This window comes from Chionomys nivalis, chromosome 4 (genome assembly GCF_950005125.1).
Source record: "Chionomys nivalis chromosome 4, mChiNiv1.1, whole genome shotgun sequence".
NCBI lineage: Eukaryota > Metazoa > Chordata > Mammalia > Rodentia > Cricetidae > Chionomys > Chionomys nivalis.
This window is the reverse complement of record NC_080089.1, coordinates 51,153,690-51,175,249: the sequence shown is the minus strand read 5'-3', so window position 1 is coordinate 51,175,249 and position 21,560 is coordinate 51,153,690. Positions and strand designations below refer to the sequence as shown.

The 21,560-nt window shown below is 38.1% G+C and overlaps 1 protein-coding gene across 3 annotated transcripts in view; it reads left to right on the top strand.

Moving 5' to 3' along the window:
- The window catches only part of Zc3h12c (zinc finger CCCH-type containing 12C), a 64,934-nt gene that overhangs the window by 23,359 nt on the left and 20,015 nt on the right, over positions 1-21,560 (top strand). For all 3 annotated transcript variants that reach the window (XM_057767153.1, XM_057767152.1, XM_057767150.1), the window contains exon 2: positions 4,472-5,223. In XM_057767153.1, the coding sequence (XP_057623136.1) occupies positions 4,544-5,223 (680 nt within the window). In that variant the 5' untranslated portion in view covers positions 4,472-4,543. The remainder of the gene's footprint in view (positions 1-4,471; positions 5,224-21,560) is intronic.

Below are 21,560 nucleotides of genomic sequence, written 5' to 3'. Positions count from 1 at the left end.
ACAAGTTATAAGGAAGTTCTAATTTCATGCTAAACAACAAATTTAGATTTTTATCTTGTCACATACTTGTGTTTCTTAAGGCATCACTGCCATGGCTAGTTTCTGTGAAATGCTGGTCAGGTTCAGTAGATTTTCAATTGTGTTAAGAGTCTAGTTTGCAGAGATGGGCTGCTGCTGATAGATGTTTCCAATAGCTGGTTCTAAAGATGATGATTAAACGTCCAGTTGCCTTGTCAACAATTTCATTATTCATGTAGAATTTATTTTCTCGTGTGTTAATTTCAGATATTAGATTGAAGATGCCATTCTAGTTACTTTCAAGAGTTCTGTAATGGGGAAGTGAGGAGGAGACAAAGACTTTCTTCTGTCAGTTTGGGGGGTAGGGGGAGAGAAAGAACATAAAGGGTTAAAGAGAGGTTTTCGTTTCTACCACATGCCCTATTGTGTGAACATATGCATAAGTCTATTGAAAGTTTTCAGAAGATAGGCAGGCCACCAGTTGCTGGTCTCCTGCAGTTCCAGTAGACATCTGTTGCCCCAGAACATTAACCAATCTGTTCAAAGGGACATCCTTCTTTTGTTAGCTAGAGAGATGCAGACAACAGTGCTCGCTCAAAGACAATGGTAATTAAATACGCAAAGACCACAGCAGTAGGTATTTATTACATATTCATTATTTTATTTTCATTGTTCTTATAGTATAGCCATTTGGATGACAACCAAACCTATTTTCATGACATTGTAACTTTACAAATAAATAATTTGACGTAACAAGTTTATAGTCTAATATTCCTGATCACTATAATGCTCTTTAGGATGCTAAAAACTAGCTTTACCTGGTTTAAGGTAAGCTGTTATCCAAGTGATCTCGTGAGAATTTTCAGTCCTTTTTCACTAGAGGAATTCAGTATATGCGGTAAATTTCAGCTCAGTACCCTTTATATCCTAGAGCCTGCTTTTAGTCCCTGCAGTTATTTTTTGACAAAAGAATGAGTTTTTTAGCATCTATGAAATTAACATAATTCATTCTTTTTTAACAAATACTATTATTTAATTTTAGTAGATAGTCTTTATCAAGAAAAGAAGCAGGTTTCTGATATAATATCTAGAGGTAATCTATGGACTTTTGAAACTGGAAAAGTCGTTTAGATTGTTGTATTTTGGCCCAGCCCTTTTGTGTTGAAGGATAGAGTATGTAAACACTGTGTGTTGTGGCTCTGTTTCTTCCCAGAGTTTTCCAGCAGCTCTGGAAGTGCAAACTGGTTGACCTTGTGTGTGACGCTTCGGCTCTGCGTCTGCACAAACAGAGGAAAGCTGTCCTTACTAGTGGATATTTATTCGAGGTTTATGAATACTTGCATAAGCTTGGGTCTGACTGAATAATGCAAAACTTAAAAGTCTAAACCATTCAGGGTTTAGAAATTAAGAAAAAGATTATTCATTACATATGATAAGTAACAATTCTGTTAAGTCTTTTCTTTTAAAACTTAGTTATTGTTAAGAGGCTGCACAGAAGTAAATCCCATGGTGATCTTTATTCTGTAAAAGGTTTTATGTTCACTCCTTGTAAGCTGTGCAACTTCTACTGCTGTTTGTATCTCTTTTTAAGTCTTTAGGCTAAGGTTTAAGTTTTACTGAGTAATTTTAAGATAGTATGAAATTGTGGGTTTTTACATGCCTTAAGTCATGCCAAGTTTTTACTAGCCACAACTTGATCAAAGTGTTCTACAGACTGAAGCTTTAAAATCCAGATCCTTGCCATTTCAGTCAATACAAATTAGGTTATATCAAATGTTAACTTGAAACCTAGACCATTTATTTTTAACATTAAGAAACATTGTATATTATTGAAAAATAATGTAAAATATTATTCAAATAGTATGTACAAATGCCATGAATTATCTCAAGTTGAAATTATTAGTGTTTGTTAACTATTTTACTATAAAGACTATTAAATGACTTAATATTATAAAGCAACCAAACATCCAAATCTCCTTGTCCTGTCACTATAGACATGTGCTAAAGTACATAGAAGAACAGATTCAGGAACGACCGCCGGTCAAATAATACATAGATTTATTGAAATGCAGTTTTAGAGTGGTCTGACTTTCTGTTTCAAAACTTTACAGTATCTGGGTTTGTCACTTTGAAAAGTGTAATTTAAAAAAGCCATATATCCTTCAATCAGAAATTTTCATTCTAATGATTTTTACTCTCTGTATTTTCTGTGTATTCATCATGTCCAATATAGGACTTGTAGCTCAAAAACACAACAAAACTGTTCAATATTAAAATAATATTCCCTAGTTCAACTCAGCAATTTGGTCAGCAAGTCATTATCTTGAATTATCTCACAACAGCACTTATGCAAAAACCAAAACTTTTCAGGGGAGATCAAAAATGTTTCCCAGTAAATGCACTTCCTGCAGTCAGAACAGATTGTGGGGTTTACAGAACAATGATGTCGGAGCTTCCAGATTGGTTTGGCAGCTGCATTGTTCTCTGAGGGTAAACCAGACGCACTTAAGTCCCAGTCTCTTTTATAGGCTTTTGTTCATACCAAATTATTCTTTCACTGTGCTAGCATTCATGATGGCATGTTAAAGGAGTGCAGCTTAGCAACCATCTTCTGGTTGCCAGGCAGCCCAGCTTCCAATAGATTTTTCTTGTTTAAGATACTTTTGGTGGGAGCTCTACTATGGCCATGGTGTAGATTTTTCTTTTAACTTTATCCCATTATTGGGATGCTGTTGTGATTTGTTACTTGCATTATGGTGTTAGTACATTACTGTAGTTAATAAATCACAGGGCGTACAGATTTACTTTCAAAATCCCTTTCTTAATTCTAAGTAATTGGGCCATGCATATCCATATTAATAGAAAAAAGTTGAAATGGACACAGCTTCATAATGAAGCAGATGCTCTTTATCAGTGGGGCATCCAGGATCTAGGAACGCTGGGTGTTTCTTCAGTGAGTGTTGTATTAGTAGAACAGTGAGTGGTATTCAAGTTGCTAGCAAAGAACAAATCTGGGTTAAAAAAAAAAAATCCTATAGAAAAGTGTAGGACTTCTACCCCAAGGAAATACAGAAATTTTGTATTTTTTAAGATTGCATGTTTTCTGGTATTTATCATACTTAGTAAAATTCAATACACTGCATACAAATATTTGATCCTGTAGTGGGTTTATTGGATAAACTTTAAAATTTCTCAGAAAATCAGCATTTTCTTTTAATGTTTATATAATAGCTTTCTTCTGATATATATTTTGTTGAACAGCTTCAGTTTAAAAGTAAATGTTTCCCCATTTTTCTTCATTAGATTATTCAAATAGGGTTTTTTTTATGACAACCTTAGGCTTAGCTACCCCTGACTTGTTAATTAATTGTAGAACACCAGAGTTGTCTTAATCAATAAACTTCTGGTGTTGATGTAGTCCTCATAATGAAGTATAAAGAGAACATAACCTTACTTTTCTAACCTGTCCCTAGTAGAGAAATAAATTATTTCCAATAGGTCTTAAAGAAAAGTAATATGACAACAAAAATGTTTTAAGCAGGGAAAATGGAAAAAAGGCAAGCTCTTAACAAAATGCAGGTGTGTTGTTGACTGATCTAATGCAATACAAAAATATGTTTTACATAAAAACCAAGACACTGACATGACAGTATACTTGTTTGCCTCAGAGTTTATGTACAATATTTATTTAACTGCTCTCAATAAATGTATATAGAAAAAATTTTCTTAAATGAAATAGACTACAATGTCGCTGCCACTTAATAAAGGATCATAATACTTAAAAGTATCTTCTGTTACAGTTCTCAGTATTCATGAAGTCATAATTACTAATGAAAAATTATATTTATCTCAAAATGGAAGGAAATCAGCCTTTTTTTTTTTCTCCTTCTTGAGACAGGGTCTCTCTGTAATACAGACTGGATTGAAACTCACTGTGTAGCCTGAGCTAATCCTAAACACACCATCTTCATGTCTCAGTGTCCCAGTCACTGGTATCGTGCATACAGCAGCATGCTTGGCCAAAGATGTAATTAGCTTTGTGATTATTCAGTTCCTTACTGGCCATTTTAGAATGTGTGCCCCTTCATTTCAATATGTAAATTAATTTTTTTTTAAGACTTTTATATATAAGTACTAGATTTACATCATTCTCTCCCTCTCCTTCCTCTGGCTCCCTTTATGCGCCCCCTCCTTTTCAAATTCATGATCTCTTATTCTTTGTTACACACCTACACATTTGCGAGAGACAGAGAGAGAGAGAGAGAGAGAGAGAGAGAGAGAGAGAGAGAACACGACCTTTGTAAAAACCTCAGTTTACTTTGTTGCCTTGGAGGGACTCATGAAAAGGATTCTTGGCAAGTTTGCTATGAGTGATGAGAGGCTTCAAACAAAATACAAAGTAGACATTCAAACAATAAATATGGTACATTAACCGTATTACATTTTTCTCTAGGAATACGGGGTGCTGTGCATTCAAGAATACAGGAAAAATAGCAAAGTGGAATCAAGTGTGCGGAACAGCTTCATGGGCCTGAAGGATCACCTGGGGCATGACCTTGGCCACCTTTATATGGAGAGTATTGACCCACAGATAAGTGCAGCTGTGCCTTGGCCTATGGTAGAGAAGCCAACAATGGATACAGTCAATTCAGGGAAGGAAGAAAAAGAGGTGTCTGAAGAGAGCGTGAGCTCCGGTGACTCTGAAGAAAGCACAAATTCTGATCATGAGTCAGGACAACTGAGTGGCCTTTCGGTAGAGGCGTGCTTATTCACCCAGGCTCACAGACAGTTATGCCGGTCTCCCTGTTTAGAGCCCCACCTACTCAAACACAGTGACATTTTGCAAGACTTTAAACCAGATGGGTCCCAGACTCCATCCAAGGAAGTAAAGAAACCCCCTGATGTGGTTCGAGAATACCAAACAAAACTGGAGTTTGCACTGAAGTTAGGTTATTCTGAAGAGCAGGTCCAACTTGTGCTGAACAAACTTGGTACTGATGCTTTAATCAATGACATATTGGGAGAACTTGTCAAACTTGGAAATAAAAGTGAAGCGGATCAAACAGTTAGTACTATAAACAGTGTCATGAGGGAAGCATCATCTCTGGAATCTCAGAGGTCTGAGTCTCCAATGCAAGAGATTGTAACAGATGATGGCGAAAATCTGAGACCAGTGGTTATTGATGGCAGCAATGTGGCAATGAGGTAAGTTGTTTAGTAATTGAAGATATTACTAAATCTTTGAAAGTTATTTCCAGTTCTTTGGCTGTTCATAGTCATTAAAATCAATATTACTAAACATCTCTCAACATTAGCTTTTAGAAATATTCGTTTTTAGATATTTCTGGTTTTGTCTTTCTTCCTCTGGCTAAATTGCTGTGACTTAAAAATTAGTGTATGTTACCAGCTTAGTGTTGATCATGAGTTTCAAAAGAACTCAAGTATGATGGCATTCATCAGTTCTGAGAATCTTAGTCAAATAGCCTATTTTATATGAAAATAACTTAGGAAAACTCAGTTCTTCTAGAACATAAAGGTCTGTTCTATTGGTTTGATAACAAAGCAAAGGTGCATTTTTCAGCTCTGTGCTCCATTCAAGATACGTAATTCAAACATGATTCTTTAGGAACTGAGGAGAAAATGAGGGGAAAACATTTCATTCAAGTGAATTCGATGCCCTAAAGTTTAGAGTGAATCTAAATTCAGTCACTCTAGGTAAGTGCCCACAATACTCCATTTGAGGATAAAAAGACACAAAAAGACAGAAGATCCTCAAGACCTTAGAGCTTCATCTTCCTTCCTTCCTTCCTTCCTTCCTTCCTTCCTTCCTTCCTTCCTTCCTTCCTTCCTCCCTCCCTCCCTCCCTCCCTCCCTCCCTCCCTCCCTCCCTCCCTTCCTCCCTCCCTTCTTTGTTTCTTCTTTTTGTTTTGTTTTGTTTTGTTTTTGGAGACAGGGTTTCTCTGTAGCTTTGTAGCCTGTCCTGGAAATGGCTCTTATAGCCTAGGCTAGCCTTAAACTCAGAGAAATCCACTTGCGTCTGCCTCCCGAGTGCTGGGATCAAAGGCGTGTGCCACCACCGCCAGCATATATAAAGCAGTTTTTAAAGTTACTAATAAGACATTTAGCATTATTCTTGTGATAATAATTCTTAGAATGTTGTAAAGTATATCTCACTCTGGAATTGCTGTATTTTAGTGCTCAGTAGCACATGTGACCATTGACTACCATAGTAGGTAGTGATTTTAGAGTGTCACAGATCCATAACCACCTGACATTCAAGGCATAGCTTAGACATTGATTCGTAAGAACTGTTTATTTGACAATGATCTATATTGAAATCCTAAAGCAGCTGTTTCCTGTAGGTCATTTAAAGTATGAAGAGGACTAGTATGTACTGTTCAAGCAGCTCTTGCAGACGGAAGCAGCAGGGTCTTTTATCAGCAAAGTCAACTTACAGGGTCTAAATTACTTACCATGGCTAAACAAACATTATTCAAAACCAAATATGTCTGGCTCCAAAGGGTGGAAGAGAAAATGTGACAAAGGTTCTAGTCAAATCTTACAAGGCTGTAGTGGGGGCTGGGGATGTAGTTCAGTGGTAGTGGAATTTACCTAGTACATAGAATTCTATGAGTTAATCCCTAACAGTGCAGTAACACCTTAAGTGCTTTGCAATTCAAAGATAATCAAAGGGTTTTAAATAGAAGGGTGCTTTACACCAACCTGTCAGTGATGTGTAGCAAGTAGGAGATAATTTTAATAGAACAGCACATTCTGTTGGGTGAAGAGAACTTTGACAAGTACCATAGAAGTGTGACGTGTGCACAGGACTTTCAGTAAGGATCCTGCTGCTGTTTGTTCTTTTCCAAATTTGCTGGCAGTTTTTCTTATAATAATCCAGAAGTACCAAAGGATTACCTCGGTGATAACATATAGTTCCAAAACCATGAAACTGCCTTGAAGAAAGTAGCAAGGACAGTTGTAGGTCCTTGAGGGAATGCCTGTTGTCATGGATATATGTCAGAATTACAGAGCCACCTTAAATCCCAGCACTCAAGAGGCCAAGGCAGGTGGATCTCTGTGAGTCTGAGGCCCCCCCTGAGTTCCAGGACATCCAGGGCTACACAGAGAAACCCTGTCTTGAAAAACAAAACATTTTCTAGTGTTCTAGACCTAAATGTTTATCATTTTTCGCACTGTTATTTTGCTGTGTAGACAGAACCAACAACATTAAAACTATTGATATCTAGAGATCAGTTCCTAGAGGGAAGGGTGACCCAGGGTTGGTAATATAAAGACACTGTTAGAAAAATTTGTAGTGCTGAAAAAAAAACCAAGAGACAAAAAAGAAGAAGAAGAGGAGGAGGAGGAGGAGGAGGAAGAGGAGAAGGAGGAGGAAGGCTTTTAAGAGAGAATATCCTGTGATGTGCTTTAAAAAAAAAAGTCACAGCACATCACAACCAGGAAATTGTCTTCAAGAATCTCATGTTAGGAAGTTGATCTGAAAACAGTTACTCTGTAACAGTGGTTCTCAACCTGTAGATGATGACTTTTTAGGGGTTAAATGAGCCTTCCACAGGGGTCGCATATCAGATATCCTACAGATCAGATACTTACATTAGGATTCACAACAGTAACAAAATTACAGTTATGAAGTAGCAACAAAAATAATTTTAAGGTTGGGAGTCACCACAATCTAAGAAGCTGTATTAGGGTTGCAGCGTTAGGAGGGTTGAGGACTGGTGTTAAAAGCTGCCAAGATTGGGAAGCTGAGGTCCACTCTGCTAAGATTAACACAGGAAGGGAAGGGCACGGAGGAAAAGTTGAGGAAGGATTGTGTTGAGTTTTAATCTGACATGTTGAGCATTACCTACAGAAAAGCGTTAATGCAAGACACATAGTGTAGTTAAAACATTTCAAACAATCATTTTTATATAACTATACAAACAAACATCTGCCCACACCTAATTCGGGCACCATTCTGTAACCCTTCCTATAAAAATGGGGCCATACAGATCCATTTCTTTCCCTCATCACATACTTCAATATGACACCTAAGCTGAAGTGGTTCAGACATTTCAGGAGAGAACAAGTTGACAGGAAATGATTAGTATGCAGTATTATTCTGTCAGTTACAATAAGACATTTCACCATGTCTATAATTTTGAAAGTACCAGAATTCATGAAAATTTATAGGTCACTTATACATTCTGCCATTTACAAATTCTGCCTACAGTTCCAAAGTCACTTATAAATACGTATTTACTTCAGGGCCAAACTTTTCTGTAACGAAACTACAGAGAGATTGTGTCCATCTCATGATGCATAAATATTACATGCCTTAACTTTTAGGATTAATTTTCTATTCATGCCAAACTTAGCAAACCTGTTTTGTATCTACTATATCTGTACGTATAATAGATTATATGTGATAAGTAAATATGAAACTAGCTTAGAATAAAATCTTATTTTGTTATATTTCTTATTTTAGGACAGATTCCATAAGTAAGGAAACGTATTTGTGGGGAGGGCCTTGGTCCTGCCTCAAAGCAGTGTGCTAGATTTTGTTGACTCCCCATTGGCAGCCTTACCCTCTCTGAGGAATGGATGGGGGCGGGATGGGAGGGAAGGTAGAAGGAACTGGAGGAAAGGAGGAAGTGGGAACTGGATTTAGCATGTAAAATGAGAAAAGATAGTTTAAAAAAAATAAATTTAAAAGAAAATGTATTTCATTCTCAGATAAATGCTAACTACAGACTTGATATACATAGTAATACTTAGATGCAAATTTAAAGTAGGAAAACAATACTATTTTTGTTCCAAAACACAAAATGGGATGAAGATTGAACACAGGACCTGATACATGCTAGGCAAACTGCTGCTGAAGTTTTCCAGCTTCCTTGCTGACTTTTACAATGCTTAATTCTTTGGGGCTTGGAGAGGACTCAGCAGTTAAGAGCACTGACTGCTGGTCCCAAGTTCAATTCCCAGCCTTCACATGGTGACTCACAACCATCTGTAATGGGATCTGATGCCCTCTTTCTGACGTGCAGGTGTCCATGAAGACAGAGAACTCAATACATTAAAAAAAAATTAAATAATTAAAAGAAAAGCTGAAAAAAAATCAAAAGACCATACTTAATTCTCTATGTAATTCTCTTGGCTTTTCCTCCAGTTGGTTCAAGTCTCCAGTTTCTGTTCCCAGATTTTTAAAGGGGAAATTCTTATTTTGCAACATTGTTTATCAGGATGAGAGATAGTTGTTACCAATGGCTAATGTGTAATAGACAGTCAATAAATTACAGGTACTGTTACCTTAAGGAACTAATCTCTCAATCAAGAGTATAGTAACAAATGAGTTTGGGCTGGGGCTGTAGCTCATTGATAGAGAACTTGACTCCCATGAATGAGGCCTCAGGTTCAGGTTGAAATGTGAGAGAGAGAGAGAGAGAGAGAGAGAGAGAGAGAGAGAGAGAGAGAGAGAGAGAGAGAGAGAGAAGAGAGAGAGAGAGAGAACAAAAACTTAAACTGTTATCCAGATTTTATTTTAATTCATGAATCATTTTTTTGAGAATATCATACAGAAGTATACTATTTTTACATAATTTTACCCCCCCACACTCCTTCCATTTTCCCAAGCCATATTATTCTCTCAAATTCATATTCGTTTCTTCTATAATTATTATTGTCTTATATATACTTACATGTGTATATACACACCCACACCCATTAGGTAACCTATCAGGAGCTTGTTCCTGAAGAAAGCTATTTTTCCTCCCTCAGAAACCATTGACAACCCATAGTTCACCTAGGGGTGTGGCCTCATGAAACTTTTCTCATCTATGTTGAAATGCCATCTGGTATTGTCTTGTGCAGGTCATAACCATAGTAACTTAACAGTCCACTTTGTTCTTATGAACTATGAATGATATATTTTAATAATTACATTGATTTCAATTATCATGGCCTCAATGACAGTTTCCACTGTCACTATAAAGGAGTCTCCAGAACATATTTATCTGGATCTTTCTGTTGCCCTAGGGAGCATGATGCTTCTTTGAGTTTGGTTAATGCTTTTCCTTCTGGTGGTAATGGTAGTTGTTGTTAAGAACTGGATAAAGTCTGTTGAATACACACTTGACACAAACTGACAGATGAACAATCACCTTAGTTTACTGCAGTTTGTGATAGTCCCTTTACTACCAGCCACAGATAGGATCAAGGACCTATTATGCAAATCTAGGAAAGGGTGAACCTATTTTTAGAAAAATTCCTAACCTTTCCTATAAAGTTATGGGAACCAAAGTGCTTGCTTTCTGAGTGTGGAACAGAATAAAATTTGTATTTAATGAAGCTAGCTAGTCCGAGAAGCTCTGACAAATGGCCATAGCTAATATCAATTCTTTTTAAAAATGAGTTAAATTATTTCATATATTACAATTCAGCAAATAGGCCACTTTCTTTAATACTGTTTCATAGTCATGAAACTTATACTCCATTTATAGACATGGCAACAAAGTACAATATTAATCATAATTGCTGAAATTATTGCTGTTTCTTCAAAATCTATGATTCCATTAAATTTGGGATAGCTCAGCAGTGAGATATAAAACTGGTCTCTCTCCATATGTTCCCATTAGTTTAAATTAATATATTTCCTTAAATCCAGTTATTTTAATTTTTTCGGGTTTTGATGACTTATGTTGCTAAGAAAGTACAAACTCGTGTGCTGCCAAGGGTAAGTAAGAATTAGCTGCTGTTAGGACCCTTGATTTCCAAAAAGTGTTTTATTTCTTGAGTATGCTTCCAGGGCCTCATCATCCAAGATTCAAATGAACTAAATCTCCACATTCTCCTTAAGTCTCTTCCAGATTTTATATAAAATAATAATGACAAATAAGGAAAAAATCAAGGGGACTGGAGAGATGGCTCAGCCATTAAAGGATAGGCTCACAACCAAAAATATAAGAAAAGACCAAGAGCCTGTCATTACTGTTACAGAACACTGTAGCACACATTATTGTAAAGGCAGCTGGGACCCCTGTCCTCTTTTTGATAAGACCTGACTATTGAACCCAGCTCCATCATTGCAAATCTTCTATCTTGGTCAGTGAAGTTGGGTTTCTGGGTTGGGTTGAATCTCCTGACTGAGAGGTGAACCAGTACATGTTCGTACCAAGTATCAGATCAATATTGTGTTGCCTAATCCCCTCACAAAAACTTCATTTGCTAGTAGGATCTGTCTTGTATTCCCTCTGTTGGTACTGACAGACCACTAGGTGGACCTTATCCATGGAAGACTGGTATAGTGGATTGTCTTTAAGTTAGATGATTCTATAGGGAAATTTGGAGAATATTTGAGAACTAAAACTGGAGATAAGAATATATGGAACTTAACTGCTGACAACTGGAGAGGAAGATGCACTGATAATATCAATACTTTTAAATGCCAATGAAATGGCACAAAACAGGAAAATAGTCCAACTATTTGCATAACAGTTTATATTCCACCTCCCACAAATACTTGTGTTAGAATTAGTACAAAGCTGGCATGTAGAACAGTACCCCAGGTGAATCATCAGGGTCATTTTCTTAAAATTCGAACAGAAATCAGAAGCAGATGTTAAATGTGAATACAGACAGCGGTATGCACAAATCGTGATGACTTCCCTTGATATGAAAACAGGGATCTAAGCCACTCAATAAGAAGATGTGGGCAGAGTTCAGCAGTTTCTACACTCCGATTGAAGTTTCTGAGTCATTTTTTAAGATACAAAATTCCTTATGGCTGTAATCTGCTCTATGAAATTACACGAACTTGAGGACTTTTATTTTCAGCAGTGAACACTATCTTGCCCAAGCTAAAATTTTACCTTCAATGGTGTGTTAGTTTTTTCTCCCGTTGCCTGTTTACCATACCTGCATACCACACCTGCTTATACACCGACTTACAGTTGTTAAAATCATTATGCTTTGATTCGACTGCAGGAGAAACTACAACCGGCTGGAGCAGATTCCGACACCTTTTGCCTCCTTCAGTAAAACTGTATCAGAAACATGTATAATAGACTTCCTGATGTGCTGTAGTAGCCGCTAGCAGCTTTGGCTATTATCTCAAAATATATCTAGTTGGAATTGAATATCCAAAGAGTGAAACACATACAGATTTTCAAGCTCATTACAAATAATATATAAATTATTTCAATGACTTTTATATCAATTATATGTTGATATAATTGTATGTTAACTGAAACATAATCAAACTGATTTCAAGTGATTTTACTTTTTTAAAATATGCTCTGCTAGGTCACTTAAAATTACATATATGATTCTCATTTTCTGTTGGAAAGCCTCTCAGTAGAATGTTTGTAAGTCTGGCTTGCTACGTGAGTTCAAGGGCAGCGTGATTTCCCTCAGGTATATCACTGGTATTGCTTGCAAGTTAGCTGACAGTGCCCGATTTTCTCTGACTGCTTTTAATAGGGTATGGAAAGAATCAGAAATTGGATGTGTTTTGTTGTACCAATGTAGAGGCTGATTGAGACAAATCCCAATTATACCCCATAGTACCATTACTTTATAATTCTAATTGTCATTGATACCACATTTTAAGAGAACAGTAACCTCTCCTGTTGCCTCCTTGTGTTTAATTAAACCATAACCTAAAAAATTTCCAACTAGTAAAATTAAGCACAGGTCTTCACATAACTAGTATTACTGATGGTAATAACTGTGAAAACCTGGCTAGAGTCCACATTTTTCTACTTTTACTGATTCACATGTTAATTTTCCTTAGCAGATACCTTTTCTTTGTCATCTTTAGACACATGGCCCACTCAGATCTAGTTAACAAGATGTGCCTCCGTGTTAATCCTAGTCAGGCCATGGACCTTGTAAGAGAACGAACATGGTCCTCCTCTTCCCACTTCCCAAGCCTCAGCGCCACCTCTCTTGCTGTTTCATCATCCGTTTCACTTGAAAAGTTTCGTTTTCCTAAATCAGTGATCTTTCAAACTTTACTTTTCCTTGAAAGCAATACAATCTTGCAAAACTTGCTTGGAAGCGAAGTGGAATGCTGTTTGACTAGGGACATGTATGTGGGGCTTTATTGCCCACTGCAGAAATGTCCTTGCCCCTCTCCCCAAAAGAGCCACTGTGCCCTACTGTGGAGTTTCTGTCTGGAGCACAGTTTGTCAACTATGATTTAAGTGACCTGTAACAGCAGGATTTGCTGTCCTGGGGTCATAGCTAGCGGTAGTCACCCAAGAACTAGGCTGGGATCCACAGTAGTTTGCTGCTGCTGGGAAAGAGATGAGAGGCGGTGCGGTGGAGCGGCTGTCGGAGTGACAGCAGGTGTGCCTGGGTGAGAGAGCACAGCTTGGTAACCTCCTCCTGCGGGGAAAGGCTCCAGATGCTTTCAGTTCCACAGCATGAAATTAATTGTAGGTTCTCGAATACTATGTGATGTAACTGGACTACAAAAATAGAAAATAAAATGTTCTGCATTTCTGTGTTGAAGGGGTTAGTAATTCGCACTACCTAAGACACAGCATAAATGAAATACATTTTCTCCCAAAAATTATTAAACATTGAAAGATGCCTTAATGAAGGTTTTTAAGACATTTTTTAGGTTTCTTTAAAATTAAAATTTATTTTTATGTATCTAAGATGGTTCATGCATAAGGTCTAAAATTTGAAGAAAAAATAAAATGGATTCAATATTTGGAGAACTCCTAGACTTTATCTAAATATAGTGTCCATCAAATATTTAATATTATATTACTATTATTCTGTGAACTCTTAATTTTCCTTAGTATGGATCTAAACATAAAGGACTTCAGTATTAGAAAATAAAACATGGTTCATAAGCATTAAAAGATGTTTTTCATCTTTTCTGTCTTCCTTTCTAGAACCTTGGCCGACAACTCTGCTATGTAGTTGTCACTATGGGTAGTTTGGCATGAAGATCCATCAAATCTTAGGCATGTGTTTATTCATACTTCATCTTCTTAGAGAGAGTATCATCTAAAAGCACGATTTAGAGTATAGTCCATGTGTAGATCAAGTATTGTTGTTGTTGTTTTAATAAAAGAAATAGAGGATGGCAGAAGAGCTGTTGTTTGTTCCTGAGTCCTCTAATTCCCTTGCTCCCTTTTTGGTTTCTTTTGAAAATGAGAACTACTTAGTGATGTCCTCAGCCCAAGATATGTAAGAATCATTATACTGTCTGATGAGACTGAAGCGTTACAGTCTTTTTCCCCACTCTGAACCAAGTGTCCTTTTCTAAACATTGAAGACTCAGGCCTCATGAGAAATGAGGAACTAATGTTTGTTGAAGCCTTCTATTTGCTGAACACTCAGGAAGGCTTTATATATATATTACTTTTTTTGATTCTCACAATCTCATAATGTTATAAATGTGGGAAATTGAGGTTCAGAATAAGAATTTTCCCAAGATCTATAGAGAAGTGGTTTAAAATCAGACATATCTAATTCCAGAGGTAACTGATATTTGTACCACATTAGCTCACTCTTGAAAATCCATTCCTAATCTAAGCATTAAAGCATACCATTCTGAGTATGATTTTTATAATTAGATTGTAGATTTTATGCAATTTATTTTTAAAAAAGATTTCCTTTGATTATATAGTTAATATATTTATACAATAAATATAAATATATTGTACATAATTTTATGTAATGAAAATTCACCTATGATTTCAAAAGTTCTTTACAAGCATTATAAAACAGACTGGTGAAATGAAATTTCAAGGAAATAAGAAGATAATTGGAAAGTAACACCTGTGTTCTTTCCTGCCCTTGACTGCCATATAAATCATTAAGAAGAAAGTCTCCCTTAATAAATGACTGTACTCCTATTTTAGATTCTCCATCATTTACTGCTTGTGTCTCCTATTGGACAATGACAGGATTCTAAAATAAGCTTTCTTTTCTTTGGGTTAGCCTAGTTAATCTTATAAATGAAGATAATATGATATTGGGAATTGCACTTACCAGATAAGGCAGACAATGGTTGGTTTATCATTTCTCTTTTTTGAATAAAAAAAATTATAAATAAGTGGTTCCCTGAATCTTTCTCTATATTAAAAAAAAACTACTTTTATAGTCCATTAGCCCCCAGACATAGTTTAATGGCATTAATAAACAAGTATACTTTAATTCTCCAGTGGTGATTATGATATAAATTATTATAAATTTTGACTTCTCATAAAATTGTCTCCAGGTTGAGTACAGAAAAATAAAATAGGTATGTTTTTCAGATATACAGCATGGTGAATGTGAACAAATTACAGATAATCTTTTTACATCTATGAGAAAAAGTGACCACACATAGTAATTAAAAAGTAGCGAAAATCTCATAAAGAATATATTTATTAGCCAAGATAGTTTGTATCCATCTCATCTCCTGCTGATTTCCAATTTACTAGGCATAGGGAGTTGCATCTGCCAGAAACTGTGATTGCCTTGTGGAAGTAGTAAGACTCAAATTAATCAACCCAACACTTAGTGGTCCCTGTCATATCTTCATCTATAAATTAATTTCACCTTTCTTTCCTGCACAAGGTCTATAATATATTCTAGTATATTTGTTTAGGAAGTCTCATTGACCCTAAATGAGTGATTCCCTTCCCATGTGATAGTGTTGTTACCATTAATGTAGGAAAGCCTGTGTTCTTCACAGTCTGGTCCGTGGCATGGAAGACTGTCAGGATTCACTATCATTGACATGGGCACATATTCAGCAGCTCAGGTGACTTGTCTCCCAGAAGCTTCAGAAAGTGGAAGCTCTTGCTCGACAAGACAGGTGTGTTTCCCACAGGGTAATGACCTTGAGACACAAGAGAGGAGTGTGAGATGGCTCCTGACCCGTGACAGGACTTAGGTACTCAGGGACCTCAGAAGAAAGAAAGGCAGAAAGCTATCAAGAGAAGTTTAGTTATTCCTCTTATTGCAAAACTTTTGCTGTTAATATTCATAAGAAAGACAGGGAAAGTTGGAGGCAAAAACCACAGGCAGGCATGTGGTTTCCTTCCTAGCCATGAGATGCCACCATCATACCTCTTGTTGCTTTGCTCATTTACCAGTTGCTTTCTTTGTGCTTCTTGAGGATATGAGTCACTGGAAGAAGGCAGGAGAGCTGTAGAGTTGAGTCGCACTCTGTGTCCTCCTCAGTCTTCCTCCGCATTCCTTTTCTCAATGCCCTGGCTTCTTACCATCTTGGCCTATTGACTTTGTATTAAAAGTCTCCTCTTACTTGACAGTGGCTCTAGAGAAAGGTTTGTTCCCTGGCTGTATGTGTTCTTTTGGGGGTGCTAGGAAGGATCAAACTAGGACTTCGTATACACTAGGCAAGTATTCTACCAATAGAACTACATCTGTTTCCCAAGCATCCCCTGTGCAAACTTTTAGCTAACTAGGCAAGGTTGCCACTTAAGTCCCTTTACCTTTTTTCTCTCTCTCCATATGTTCCCTCTGCTATTACCTAGGTTTGCATTTCCAGTAACATGGTTGCCCCAAAGTAGAAAAGAGAGTCTGTGTGAATCCGCTCCTGAGACCGTCCTCATTTATTTAAAACAGTTCCCAGTAGCCCACTGATAAAGCTCAATGACGGACTGAGCAGCCCTACAGGAGCTTTTCCCAGATCGCCTCCTACAGGACGATGTCCTGGGATGCTGCCAGGACGGGACGGCCAGAGCTATTGGAGGAGGTAGTCAGCTTCCTGCGACCATGGCACAGCTGTATGAAAAGGGTTATCCTTTCCCTCTCCTTGCCTGTTTCACTGGTCTGGCAAAGTCGCTGCATGTAGCATCTTCACGCATAGGGCTTTTAGCGGAAAACATGCCACAAAGTGCCCTGGTTTGTTTTTACTGCAATAATTTATTTAACCTTATTTCATATTCACTAGTGTGAAAGTGTCAGAGTCCTGGAACTGGAATTACAGACAGTTGTGAGCTGCCATGTGGGTGCGTAGAATTGAACCCAGGTTGTCTGGAAGAGCAGCTAGTGCCCTTAACTACTGAGTCATCTCTCCAGCCCTGGAAACTAGCTTTTAAGATGACTCATGTCAACTTAGAAATGAGGCCTGTGAACTCTTAAAGTCCCTGATGTTCCTGATAGTCCTGGATCTTCATAAAGACATTTGAAAACCTGACATGATGGCAGACCTCTAATCCCAGTACTCAGGAAGTAAAGGCAAACTGATCTCTGAGTTCAAGAACAGCCTGGTCTATATAGCGAGATCCAGGATAGCCAGAGCTATATAATAGAGAGTCTCTGTCTCAATAACAAAAAAGACATTTGAGTCACTGGAGCTCCAGGTAGGCTTGTTTGGTGTTCTGCCTCCTGGGTCCTTGTCTAAGTTGCCAGGAAAAGCACATGCTGACCTGCATCTTTAGTCCTGGAGCAGACTCCCATCCCCAGTGTCAAACTCCACATTCCTTCCTCTTCATTTCTTCTTTCTTAGCTGTGTTTTGAATGTTCATGTTAGGAGAGTTTTAGGAAATGAATCTGTATTAGAATAATCCGATAAGGTTACAATTCTTCCCTTTGAAGGGCTAGGTATCCATACACTCTATAGCCATGCAAGCATCTGTCCATCCCCCCCGCCCACTACTCTAGGCTCATAATGAGGCAGACAGAGGCATTAGGGAGTAGAGTCAAGAGAAGCAACGGTAGAGAAGGCCAAGACCCTGAATGCCCTCTCTCGGTTTCTTCACTCAATCTCCATGGCCATCTGGTTCATCCTTTTCATTCCCTGAGAAACACAATGATTTTCAAAGATTGAAATAATTCTTTTTTATTTTCAATGGAACTTATCTAAGAGTCTCTGTAAATACATTAATTTGTTTGCCTCAAATGAGCTCTAGTCACTGCAAAGTAGGATTCATAAATATACCAACTCCAAACACAAACAAATAAAATTTATAAGAATGAGACCTGGGTGTTTCATACCAACCAACAAGTGCTGAGTCCAATAGGACCTTCAAGCTCTTACCCATTTTGCTCCACAGAAACTTAGTACTTACAGTAGAGGCTTGGAATTTTCTCTGGAATTCCAATCCCACTAAACCAAAATAGTTCGGGAAGGGAGGCTCTTAGTAAATATTTATTCATGTTCTCTTACTCCAAGATGACTGCAAATCCTCCAACATACTCAACCTAACATGAGGTTTGCATGAGAGATGTCAACTATACTTATTGCTATAGTATTGAAATAAAAAAATGATACCTAAAGGACATATTAAATTATAAATACAGGATCAGCTTTTTTTTATTGAATAAGAAGACACTCTGAATGCATATATAGAATTTGTAAATGCTTGCAAAGCTACAGTAAAATTTCTGCTCTTTGTAGAAGAGCGATTTGCATAGTCACCGGCTGATGTGTAGCTGTTGTTTCAGCACACGTTAGATCCTGCTTTCTGTGATGCTCCATCAGAGTCCATTTCTTCTCCAGCAGCCTCCCCCAGCTGCTCCTTGTAGCTATGAATTATGAGTGGGCAGACCTTGCTACATGCCTGAATGACCCAACTCTCTCCTCACTGTCCAAGTCCAAGCCGTTTGGGGCCACTTGGTGGTTTTCTGTTCCGATTCATCTATTCCTAGGGATAATTCTGAGACTTGTTGGCTGATAGGGACATCTCTCTAAGGTCATTTTAAAAAATATTTTAATATTTTTAATATTGTATTTTTATTAATTATTCAAGGATTTCCTACAATGTGTTTTGCCACATCTAGCACTGGTTCAGGGATAGACCTGCCTAGGGGCAGCAAGAGAGTGAAGGAAAGACACAGAAAAGCCAGGTTCAGGTGGACTCCATTCTGATGGAGAAACCATAGCACCCGGAAGTTCAGCATGCTTGTTACAGAGTTGAACAGAGGGGCAGGGCTATCGTATACAGCTGAACAGGAGATGTGAGTATTACACACAAACAAGGGGACAGGTTTATGGAGTGCAGCTGCATCAAGGAGACAGGTGTAGCTAGCCTCAGTAGGCACCGCCTCTGGAGCGGAGCAATCTTTGAGCTGTAAAGATGTGGGCAAGGGAATTTTGTAGACGTTTCTGCATACACTATCAGTATTCACACTTGGATACCAGCACAGCCACCACCCTGAGGAAGGCTCCCCCATTCTCCATGGCTCTGAGGCTCTGTGGTCCTTGACATGCTGTGCCCATGTCAGCAGCACACATTCACCAGGGCTTCCTCTGCTTGTACGTGGTTTATTATAGTCACCCACCCCTGCCTCCTTACCCCCTCCCAATTTCTTGTCCTTTTTGTTTCTAAGAACCCAGTGAGTCCAATTTGTGCTTCTCAAACACTCATGAGTGTGGAGTCATCCACTGGAGCATGGAGACCTACCGAGGGCCACGCCCTTAAAGAAACCTGACCCTTTCTCTTATCAATGTAGGATGGGGACTCAATGCACCCATCTCTCCTCCATGGCTAGAATGTTGACTGGCTTGATCTTGTGAAGGCAGACACAGCTGCCTTGAGTCCATGAATCCTATCATGTTCAGAAGACCCTGTTTTGTTCTGGTCCTCCCCAGCCCTCTGGCTACTTTGTTCTTTTCTCTTCTTCGTCCACAATGGTCCCCAATTCTTAGGATGAAGGAGAGTATAGGTGTCATATTTGTATCTGAGCACTCCACTGCCGACATTCATTTTTTGGCCTGACCAGTTGAGGGTTGGCTCAGAAAATCGTGAATACTTGGGGACTTAACCTGCACAACCCCACTTGCCTTTTATTTTTTGTATCCCCTTGCGAAGGTCGGAACACTGGCTTATCTCTACTTGGAATCTGAGACTGGTTAGGGGGTAAAAGCCAGTGGCTAACTTCAGCTTTGCATTGCTGTAGGGTTTTACTGTACTTAGATGTAGAATTACTATGTTTTAGAGAAAGTACGCCCTCAAGTTTATAATATTGCCAAATTGCTCTCCCAAAAAGTTACATCAGTTTACACTCCAACCTGTAATGTATGAGTTCCTATTTGCACACATTCTTGGCAAACATCTGGTGTTTGCAGATTTTATTTTTACCCATCTGATGGGTGTGAAACAGTGTCTCATTTTGGCTTTAATTTGCATTTTTACTATTGAGCATCTTCCATGTTTATTGGTCATTTGGGTTCCCTCTTTTCTAAAGTGACTGTTCATGTAGCTCCCATGGGTTCTTGAAACGTTGTTCTCTTTGCAGGATTGTGTGTGTCCATTAGATCAGCATTCAAATGATGCTCCTTTCTTCCGTGCCAATTAGTGTGAGTGTGCATTTGTTCGTTTCTTCTAGTAATCCTGTGTTCTTCTGCCGTACTAATCCAGAGACAGAATCCAGCATTACTCTAGCTTCCTATGTATGCTCCTCTCTGTGATAGCTTTGCAAATCCCTAATAATGTTTTTGTATACAAGTATATTTTCCCCTAGAATTAATAAAGTGATACCAATTTTCTTTGGTACATAGTATGCCCCGTAGAAGTAAAGGATATGTTCAAATGCAAATAGCAGAAGCTTCACTGTAGTCACTCCAGCACGAGGATCACTTCTTCTCAAAGAACCAGACTGGCACGGATGTGGGTGCCCTGCTCAGAAAGGTAGACCCTGTGCGTGCTCGCCCTTCCTGTGGCCAGCCTTCGCCCTCTTGCCTGTTTTCTCCCTCAGAAGCTTGTGGACGGAGCAGAAGAAAGTCAGTCAGCCTTGATTAGCCCGACCATGTTTGTGGCCTACGGTCTCCTGCTCTGGCACCTCTAGAATTTTAATATTCTACTGTTCATACACATTTTATGAAAGTTATTTATTAATAATCTTACTTTCTAGAGTGAGTGTGACAATTCTCTCTCACCAAATGAAGCCCTGGGAAGAAAACACTTATGCAGTCCTGTCTTGAGACCTCAAGGAAGTAAATACACTGTTGGCTCTCAGTTTGTTTTGGATCTCAAGTTGTTAAATCAAAGTAACAGTGTAGTTAAGCTTTAGCAAGTGGGGTGTACCTAGGAATCCTTGCTGTGTATATTCTTTCCAGAGATAACTTAGAATTTTTAAAATTTTTTTTCTCGGAAAAAAGATGAGATTTCACTCAGTATTTCCCATGTAACCTAACATCACATTGTGGGCAGCCTGTCACAGTTAGGAAGTATGACTCAGACTCTGCCTTCTCCCATCCTCTGAACCTTTCAGTGCATCTGACCTCACCTCTAGCCTTGTCCTGGACCATTTAGATAGGACTGTAAGCAGCCTACAGTGCACTTTCAGCCTTCACCATCTTCAAAGCAAGTAGACTTTATTTCTATTTTATAATAAATTATGTTAGACGGTTCTGGTACTTCCAACTAGGACAGTATAGAATATCTGATAACATGTTAAAAGCTAGCAAAGCATTTACCTATATTATTTTCTTATGCCTTCCTTTGTTCTAAGAAGAAAAAATACATGAGAAATGAAGCCTGCAATGTTCATACTGGAAAACAAGGCAGCAGAGTGTATCTCTGAAGCAGGAAACGTTTTTTATGTTAGAATGTGTCATATTT